Here is an 11159-nt window from a genome sequence, read left to right on the forward strand (position 1 = left end):
ATATTTAAACCGTGCACTGCCGAGGGTTGAACGGCATGAACCATAGATGCATCTATTAAACTGCCGAGGCGAACGGCCCACTCCCATAAGAGTGTGGTACATAAATCCTGCCGAGGCGAATGACCAGATCCCATAAGAGTGAAATACATAATCCTGCCGAGGCGAACGGCCCGATCCCATTAGAATAAGAGGCTTTGACGGGTCCTTGACCTCACTTACGAATAAACGTGTGAGTTGTAATTTCTTTAAAAAACACCTTTCAATGAAACATATATATATCCCAAAAACATGCCGTAAGAGGAGTAACATTATTCGGTGACTAATCATGAACTCGTGAAGTCTCTACAAAAGCAATTCTAGTCTCAAGTATTAATGTAAAAAGAGGAATTTAATAGGTGAGAGACTGCTCAAATAGTACAGCTATAGCATGATGTGAACCTAAGTCTACCTGGATAATAACATGAATCTAACTACATATGGACTCTCGTCACCTCATGCGTACGTAGTCCCCGCAACAAGTTGCACACATTAAATATATCACCTAGGGGTAGTTTTCCCCTCACAGAGTTAGACATGAGGCTTACCTCGCTCCGAAATTCTATAACCGGCTCCAAAGCCCTCTAACACCTCAAACTGATGCTCGTCGCTCCAAAACTAGTCAAACAATGTGCAAACCAATAAAGATATACTCTAATACTCATAACAAATCAATTTAGACAAATTCCCAACTCCGTTCGAAAAGCTGATAAAGCAACCCTAGAACCCACGTGCCCGAATTCCGAAAATGTTCGAAGATAAACATTACCCATAACATTACGAACTCAAATATATGATTTATTCTCAATTCCATGCCCAATTCATGGTCAAAATCCAAAAATATTAATTTCTAGATTTTCTACCAAAACCCCAAATTTTCCACAATTTCCCCATGAATTTCTATGTTAAAATCTATATAAAATCCAAGTATTTAACTTTCAATAGGTAGGAATCACTTACCTTGACATAGATGATGAAGATGCAGCTCCAAAATCGCTCCTAGGTCAGCTCCCATGGAGGAAATGAGATGAAATGAGCCAAACCCGATTTTGCAAACTTATACACTGCCCGGGCGACCCTTCTTCGCATTCACGAGCCCCCATCGTGTTCGTGATGAACAAAATTCTCAAAAGCCATTTTCAAACTCTTCTTAGATAGCCTCTAGTATAATGGTCATAACGTTTTGTACAAAACTCCAAATCACAAATGGTTTGACTTTATGGAAACTAGACAACAAGGGCTCTAACTTTCATATGTTGATACTCTCCCAATTCATTATAGATTTCGAGATATAAGTTTCCAAAGTTAGCCCTGTGCCGCAGAGATTTCCAAACTCTTCTTGGACAGTCTGTAGTGTATCCACAGTAACGTTTTATACACAACTCCAAATGATAAATGGTTACCTTGCGGAAAAATAGACACCAAGGGCTACAACTTTTATTTTTAGATCATCTGCAAATTCGTTATAGATTGAGAGATATAATCTTTCGAAGTCAGACGACGGACAACAGAAATTCCTTCTTCGCGAACGCGAAGAACAAAGTCCCAGCAGCAAAATCCTTCTTTGCGAACGCGAGAGGCTCCTCACGAACGCGAAGAACAACACCAGAACCAGCAGTATCAAAACACCCAAACTTGGTCCGGAACCACCCTGAATCACACCCGAGGCCCCCAGGAGCCCGTCTAATCATACCAACCAGTCCCAATATATAAAACGAACCTGCTGGAGGCCTCAAATCACATCAAACAACATCAAAACCATGAATCGCACCCCAATTCAATCTTTATGAACTTTATAACTTCAAACTTCTACTTTTGACGCCAAAATCTATCAAATCAAGTACGATTGACCTTTTACTTTTCTCACTCTCACTTCCGAAATCAGAATCGGACCCCGATATCAAAAAGTCCACTCCCGGTCAAACTTTCCAAAAACCTTCAAATTTTCAACTTCCGCGAAATGACCCTGAAATGACCTACGGACCTCCAAGTCCACATCCGGATGCGCTCCTAAGACCATAATCACCATACGGTGCTATTCCCAGACTCGGAATCCTAAACGGACATCGATAACATTAAAATACACTTCAACCTATATTTATGAAATTCTTCCAAAATGCCAACTTCCATAATAGGCGTCAAAATACTTCCGAGTCATCCAAAACCCGATCCGGATATACGCCCAGGTCCAAAATCATCATACAAACCTGTTGGAACCTTCAATTCCCGATTCCGAGGTCGTTTACTCAAAAATCAAACTTTAGTCAATTCTTCCAACTTAAAGCTTCTGAAATTAGAGTTTTCTTTCCAAATCAACTCTGAACTTCCTGAAATTAAATTTCGATCACACGTACAAGTCATAATACCTGAAATAAAGCTACTCAGGGTCTCAAACCGCTGAATGATGCGCTAGAGCTCAAAACGACTGGTCGGGTCGTTACATTCTCTCCCACTTAAACATACGTTCATCCTCGAACGTGCTAAGAACTGCTCTGGAGTTATCTGAAATCATTGTTTAACACCTCGTGCACCTACCCGTGCTACCACAACCTAGTTGAGTACATTAGCTGGAGCAAACCTGAAAATCCTCCTTTTTATTTAGTCAAATAAGCCTTAGAGCAAAATCCCAACATCTGGAATTCTCTACCAGGTCTGTTTCCAACATACGAACACTGTATCCATCACTACATGATGTTCCAACACATGATTGTATACTCTCACTGAATTTCACACCCTGCACCACATTATTCACATGACCATAATAACGTCCTCTGATAACAATAGCCAGAATTCCACAAATCTGATGCTCACAACACACCTCATGAAGCATATAAGTCATGTTTCTACTCTCACAATACTGCCACAATAGAAGAGATGTGTAGAAACTCATAACCACCTACTGAATCACAACTCATGGAGTCTCTCCTCCCGACAGAAACCACTACCTTATTCTGGACTGAATATCGATATTTACTCGTTAATGTGCCTCATATAAATCTGATCGCACTGATCCCAGGTCCAATGATCTCGTTTCACCCAGTACAAGCTGCTCAGGAAATAAGCCACCTCGGATACTGCAAAAGCCTCATATGATGCCACATTGTGCTAACAAGATACAAACTCGGACGTGATACATAAGGAAAACGAACTCTGGAATGAACTACTCGACCCACCTAACTAATTTAATAATCGAAAAGATATTATGAACCTTCCTCAGAAATGAGACACAAAACACACAAGAATAGCTATGGGAAATTGTACTCAATATCACTCTATTGCGGGGTGTAACCCGATCGACACATGATACCATTGTGGCATGCAACCCGATCGAACCATGATACCCGTGGCGGCGTGCCACCCGATCCATACAACATATCCGTGGTGGCGTGCCACCCGATCCAACCATATACCCATGGTGGCGTGCCACCCGATCCACACAAAATAATCTAAAGAAAACACACATCGAGCCATAATGCTTATACTCACGAAATGCCCGAATATCAACCATAAGCACGCCAAGTGCATAATACAAATCCTGGGGAGACGGGTAGCGCCACACGCTATGAAACTCAAGCACAACTAAGGCGCGATAATGACCTGCATCTCGAGAGCCATTCTGCTCACATTACATTACAAGCTTCACGGAACCTCATACCGATTCTGATCGTATCATACTGGGCCAATATCCTTCCAAAGATCCACAATAACCTTTTTCCATGACACACAATAACAACCATTAAATCTGGAACAAACATCATGCAGTCCACAACCCAAGGAATAGAACGCCTCTCTGGCATAAACTCACACGTTAGGGGCATCACCAAAATCTCCATACTTAGTTTCAATCTATAACAATCAAGTGACTACCACTCCACTTCGATATAAATCTCCCAGTGGGGTTGCTCTCACAACCATTCCGCACCAGGTGGCAACGACTGCATTCCCATACCACCGACCGTGCAAATCTGTAAGGTAATTCAAAATCCACAAACCAATACACAATGCCTCTTCCAGCGAACACCATTCTCAGGCGACACTAAGATAACACATGCTTACTCTAAACATCTGAATTCTTCCCTACTCATCCGAGCCTGTGACATTTTTGACAACACCGGATCGTGACCTTGATCCTTAATTCAATTTTTCCATGTCGCTCCTTGCATTTAAAATGTCGCTATGCGAAAATACAAGAATTCATCATAACTCCTGAACTACTAGTAGAATGAACAGTTCATTGGCTAGAAAACCCTTTGTTCATCTCATTTCAGAAGGATCAATGCAACACGCAACTGGACCCCAACCCGCAGAAAATACAAACCTCAAGATGTGGTCTAAACCATCGCGACTCTTCCGGAGATCCATTACACCTCAAAGCCATTTGAATCAAATACTCTCTCAATTCAAACAAGTTGTGGTGACGCTCAAACCCACGTATACAACCACAAACCACCTGTATGGCTTCACGCTGAAGGAGCTAATCACTGCCATCGTCATGCGGATTCAACTATTACTAACCAATCCAATTCCTTTAAATTTACTCTTGACTTTCCTTAGAAATAATAACAGCTCCAATCAAAGCACAATGAAATAAATCTGCCCTCAATTCATCTTGAGTGACCCGAATCGCGAGACCACATCATCTCAATACCCATAAATCACCGCATACCTTCATCATGTGCACAATGGCGTCTCCAACCGGTATACCCATGCCACAAGACTTCCCACAATTTCCGGAATTGTTTCTTCCTTTTCCCAAATACTGCACCGCTTATCCGATAATAACATAGAACACTTCAAGTCCCATTCGCAATCCGCTGCAGAACTAGATCCTTAACCATACAACGGACCCGAAATCCTTAAGTACCAGACTTAAATTCTTGAACTCACTGAACCGTTGTGAAGAGTCACCCACTCTGACCTGGTCTCGAATGTAACAAACTTCAACACTCTACTAGCACATGAACACACTCTCCAAGAAGCAACCACCTGAATTCGTTTCCTTGTACATTACATCCGTAAGAAGCATAAACTCGGAGTCTTCCCAAATCCTGCACCTCAATCGATAAGGCGGAATATAGCACACATTTATCAATTTCTCTACTCGAATTACCCCTGATGTTTCCTTTTATTAGTCACAAATAATCCACCAATGCACCGATAACCAAAAGCTGCACAAGCCGACAACCACTCGATTCAATAGTGGACGGTGGGGCTCCCCCACTTAGATTTAAGCTATAATCACAAAATATTGAGCCCACAATGATTCCTTCTTCTCGATTACCATGATCTTGCTCCGTTATCCCGCTAAATTTCTCTAAGTATTTTGTTAAATCTCGTCATGAACATTCTGAATCATCAGCCACGATCTCCTATCCGACCTCTTTCTACGACATTATATAGGTTCGTTCCTTCCTCACTAACATCAACTAAGAGTTCAACAATATCATCCGAACTCAAGTCATACCGCATCTGTAACAATAGTCAAATCTTCACACACCTCTTCATCCCAAGCAAACTCTTTTCTGCCTTATTCACTCTTTCTCCATACGGTAACCATCATTCCAAGAAAATACGTATACCAAATCAACTTCCATCACGGTTCCCAAACCGTTATACACTTTCTTAAGGTACGTGGCAATTCCACCACCGAATCCATATGCTACTCTGCCTCTCCCACTTCGGTCAAACCATCTCCTTTAAGCAACTTCCCGACTTTCGCTTCTCATACTTGGCCTACTAGTAAATTAACCACCGCAAGACACCTCCCCATGTCCTTCCTCATTTTTTGTTACCCAAATGTTATATCAAATCAAAATCCATCTCTGTAGCACCTGAACTAACAAATTACTACCAATTCTAAGTCTCCTAAAAGATCATTTTTTTCGAGCCATCAATATTGGAATTACCCATTCGATCTTGAACCGCTGCACACCGCTATTTCCGCTGCACACTACTATCTAACAACCGTCCCTCAAGCACCATTTCACAACACCCTGCTCCAAAGGCAAAATCAAAGAAGATCATAACACCGGTGAACTGTAATGCGTTCAAATAAGGACGACGACGACGCATCACAATGAAAATTCCACCAAGCTAAAAAATACCAACTCTCGTTACTCCACCAACCCAACCTGCACATTCGTAGTCTGATTGCTTATCCTTTGCTGGAATCAAATATTGAACCTCTGAATCACACACAGAGATAAATCTCATTTCAAGTAATTCATTACGCCGACACATAAACGAGCACCCTACCATTACACCAAAACCGTGCATAGCCTCAAAACCGTAGGAATTACCGATACTGAGCTGAAATGACAAAACCTCCTTTCGCAAGAAGACGATAATAACTTGTTTGAATGCGCAGGGAGAAACATCCTGCTCCACGTCTGTAGTACTACTGAAACTCTTTGATGCCCAATTGACACAAGCGTTCAACATTGTGTAAGAATGAGTAGGAAGAAAATAAAGGCACAAGACTTAATGGAATCAAACCGCACGATAAAAGAATCAAGAAGGGAAATGCTCCTAACAGCCCTGTAGCCTCTAGAAGATAAGTACAGACATCTCCGTACCGATCCGCAAGACTCTACTAGACTTGCTCATGACTCGTGAGACCTAAGTGAACCTAGTGCTCTGATACAATATTGTCACGACCCAAAATCCATTAAAGGTCGTGGTGGCACCTAACGCTACTGTCGGGCAAGCCAACAATTAAATAATTAACTTCATTACTCATTTTAGTACTTTTGAAATCATAACATCCTTCGATTAATATGTAAGAGATGAAATTTATAAGTGAGTGGCAATATTTTTACAACTTTAATACAGAACAACTCAAAAGCATCCCCAAAACTCGGTGTCACGAGTGCATGAGCATCAACTAGGAATGTAAAATAAAATACAGTATCTGTCCGGAATACAAATTTGGACAGGAGAAATATAAATAATCTGAAAGAGACTCTGCCAGTTGCGGGTCGTAATATGGAATGCAGCTCACGTAAGTCCCCGCATGCATACACGCCTCTGCTCTCACAAGGCCACTAGTCACATATGTACATGCACAAAAATGTACAGCAAGTGTAGTATGAGTACGTAATCAACGTGTACCCAGCAAGTATCTAGCCTAACCCCAGAAGAATAGTGACGAGGGGTCAACATCGACACTCACTAGTAGTCCAATAACATTAGGTACAGTAAAGAGGTAAGTAAATATGAGGCAGAGTAAATAAATGAGATAAACAAGTATAAATTGCGTGGTACAAATCCCCTTCTTTACGAGGAAACTTGAGCTCTCCATTAGAAATTCCCTCCTTAACCGGAGCATATATATAGATATAGTGGGTCTCATCAAATAGATTGTCATAACCCAAATCGGGAAAAATCACAGATACACTGGCTTCTTGCCAAATATTACGCACAATTCCATGAGGATATGATATGGGAAATGTCGAGGTGTACGACCCGATCCAACATAAATATTTAAACTATGCACTGCCGAGGGTCGAATGGCACGAACGATAGATGCATATATTAAACTGCCGAGGCGTACGACCCGCTCCCATAAGAGTGTGGTAAATAAATCCTGCCGAGGCGAACGGCCCGATCCCATAAGAATGAAATACATAATCCTGCCGAGGAGAAAGACCCAATCCCATAAGAGTGAAATACATAATACTGCCGAGGCGAACGACCCGATCCCATTAGAATAAGAGGCTTTGATGGGTCCTTGATCCTACTCACGAATAAACGTGTGAGTTGTAATTTCTTTAAAAAACACCTTTCAATGAAACATATATATATCCCGAAAACATACCGTAAGAGGAGTAACATTATTCGGTGACTAATCATGAACTCGTGAAGTCTCTACAAAAGCAATTCTAGTCTCAAGTAGTAATGTAAAATAGAGGAATTTAATAGGTGAGAGACTGCTCAAATAGTACAGCTATAGCATGATGTGAACCTAAGTCTACCCGGACAATAACATGAATCTAACTACATACGGATTCTCGTCACCTCGTGTGTACGTAGTCCCCGCAATAAGTTGCACACATTAAATATATCACCTAGGGATAGTTTCCCCCTCACAGAGTTTGATATGAGACTTATCTCGCTCCGAAATTCCATAACCGGCTCCAATGCCCTCTAACACCTCAAACTGATACCCGTCGCTCCAAAACTAGTCAAACAATGTGCAAACCAATAACGATATACTCTAATACTCATAACAAATCAATTTAGGCAAATTCCGAACTCCGTTCGAAAAGCCGATAAAGCAACCCTAGGGCCCACGTGCCCGAATTCCAAAAATATTCGAAGATAAATATTACCCATAACATTATGAACTTAAATATATGATTTATTCTCAATTCCATGTCCAATTCATGGTCAAAATCCAAAAATATCAATTTTTAGGTTTTCTACCAAAACTCAAAAGTTTCCACAATTTTTCCATGAATTTCCATGTTAAAATCTATATAAAATCCAAGTAGTATTTAACTTGCAATAGGTAGGAATCACTTACGTTGACATAGATGATGAAGATGGAGCTCCAAAATCGCTCCTAGGTCGTCTCCCATGGAGGAAATGAGATGAAATGAGACAAACCCATTTTTGCAAACTTATACACTGCCCAGGCGACCCTTCTTCGCGTTCGCGAGCCCCCCATCGCGTTCGCGATGAACAAAATTCTCAAAAGCCATTTTCAAACTCTTCTCAAACAACCTCTAGTATAATGGTCATAACCTTTTGTGCAAAACTCCAAATCACAAATGGTTTGATTTTCTGGAAACTAGACATCAAGGGCTATAACTTTCATATGTTGATCATCTCCAGTTCATTGTAGATTGCGAGATATAAGCTTCCAAAATCAGTCCTGTGCAGTAGAGATTTCCAAATTCTTCCCGGACAGTCTGTAGTTTATTCACCATAACCTTTTTTACACAAATCTAAAAAAATGGCTTACCTTTCAGAATACTAGACACCAAGGGCTACAACTTTCATTTTTGGATCATCTCCAGATTCGTTATAGATTGAGAGATATAATCTTCCGAAGTCAGACGACGGACATCAGAAATCCTTTCTTCGCGAACGCGAAGAACAAAGTCCCAACAGCAAAATCCTTCTTCGCGAACGCGAGAGGCTCCTCGCGAACGAGATAAACAATACCAGAACCAGGAACCAGCAACATCAAAACACCCAAACTTGGTCCGGAACCACCCTGAATCACACCCGAGGTCCCCGGGACCCCGTCCAATCATACCAATAAATCCCAATAAATAATACGAACCTTCTCGAGGCCTCAAATCACATTAAACAATATCAAAACCATGAATCGCACCACAATTCAAGCTTTATGATCTTTAGAACTTCAAACTTCTACATTCGATGCCGAAACCAATCAAATCAAATTTGATTGACCTCGAATTTTGCACAAAAATCATAATTGATATTACAGACCTACTTCCACTTCTGAAATCAGAATCCGACCCCGATATCAAAAAGTTCACTCCCAGTCAAACTTTTCAAAAACCTTCAAATTTTCTACTTCCCCCAAATGACCTACGGACCTCCAAATCCATATACGGATGCGCTCCGAAGACCAGATTTACCATACGGTGCTATTCCCAGACTCAGAATCCCAAATGAACATCGATAACATTGAAATACACTTCAACCCAAATTTATGAAATTCTTCCAATATGCCAACTTCCATAATGGGCGTTAAAACGCTCCCGGATCATCCAAAACCCGATCCGGACATACGCCTAAGTCCAAAATTATCATACGAACCTGTTGGAACCTTCAAATCCCGATTCTGAGGTCGTTTACTCAAAAATCAAACCTTAGTCAATTCTTCCATCTTAAAGCTTCCGAAATTAGAATTTTCTTTCCAAATCAACTCCGAACTTCCCAAAATTAAATTCTGACCACACGTACAAGTCATAATACCTTAAGTGAAGCTGCTTAGGGCCTCAAACCACTGAACGATATGCTAGAACTCAAAATGACCTGTCGGGTCGTTACAAAGCTTTATAACCCAAACTAAACTTAAGGGAGGAGTCAAGATTGCACATTTCAATGCCAAAATTGTCTACATTGATTTGGATAATGAATATGATCATGCTATAGTTTGAAATAAGCAGTTTATGTACATCCAAGGACAAATGATGAAACTTGAGGCATGGAACCCTCTCTTTAAGCCAAATGAAGATTCTCTAATGGTGCCTATTTGGATTGTCATTCCTGAACTTCCATGGCACTTTTACTTCATGGAGATCCTTACTCCACTACTGTCTCATGTTGGGAAAGCCTTATTTCTGGATCTTGCATCATTTCAAAAGACAAGAAGAAGTGTTGTTAAGGTTAAAATGCAGATAAACCTCACTAAGGACAGACCACATCATGTTTGGTTGGGTTATGATGAAAATTATGATGAAAATGGTGATGGTCAATGGATAGAGATACAGTATGAGAGCATTCCTAATTATTGCTCCTATTGTAGGCTCCTAGGTCACAATACTCATGCATGCTCAGAAAAAGCCAAGCATGAAGATATGCAGAAGAGGAAATAAGGTGCAAGAACCAATGAGCAAATCATGCAACAGGAAAAGACTACAACAGAGGCACAACAAGCACACCAATTACCAAAGCAACAAAACCAAGACACTCAGCAAAATCAGACTCCTCAACACCAATAGCAGGCCAAACATCAAAAAGCTGCAGCACCAGATAATGAGGAACACCAGAACTCAGGGTTAAACCCTCCACAAGAGGAATGGCAAACACAGAAAAGCAGGAAATTCAAAGGAATTGCATAGAATAACACCGAAAAGTAGCAGGCAGTGTATATTGCTAAACAGACTAATGTTCAGTAGCAACAGAATCCACCAAAAGAAAATGCACAACAGGCCATCAAGCTATCAGATATGACCTCTAACAATCCTCCAGCTCACCTGGAGAGGAGTAATGATTCTGGTGCCCAGAACCCCCCCAATTTCCCTATTCCCCCAAGTGATGAAGTCAATAGAGGAATGGATGAGTGTGATAAGGCTCTAAATAAGGGGGGTTTTCTCATGTTCTGCATGAGTGTGCTAAGGCACAAATGACTGAACCTAGGTTGG

The 11159-nt window shown here is 41.0% G+C and overlaps 1 protein-coding gene across 1 annotated transcript; it reads left to right on the forward strand.

Annotated features, from left to right (window-relative positions):
- Positions 1 to 10202: 10202 nt before the first annotated feature.
- On the forward strand, positions 10203 to 10610 carry LOC142177129 (uncharacterized). Its single transcript, XM_075245594.1, has one exon. It carries the CDS (start codon positions 10203 to 10205, stop codon positions 10608 to 10610), a length of 408 nt encoding a protein of 135 aa, XP_075101695.1.
- The last annotated feature ends 549 nt before the right edge of the window (positions 10611 to 11159 follow it).

Source organism: Nicotiana tabacum, chromosome 23 (genome assembly GCF_000715075.1).
Source record: "Nicotiana tabacum cultivar K326 chromosome 23, ASM71507v2, whole genome shotgun sequence".
Taxonomy (NCBI): domain Eukaryota; kingdom Viridiplantae; phylum Streptophyta; class Magnoliopsida; order Solanales; family Solanaceae; genus Nicotiana; species Nicotiana tabacum.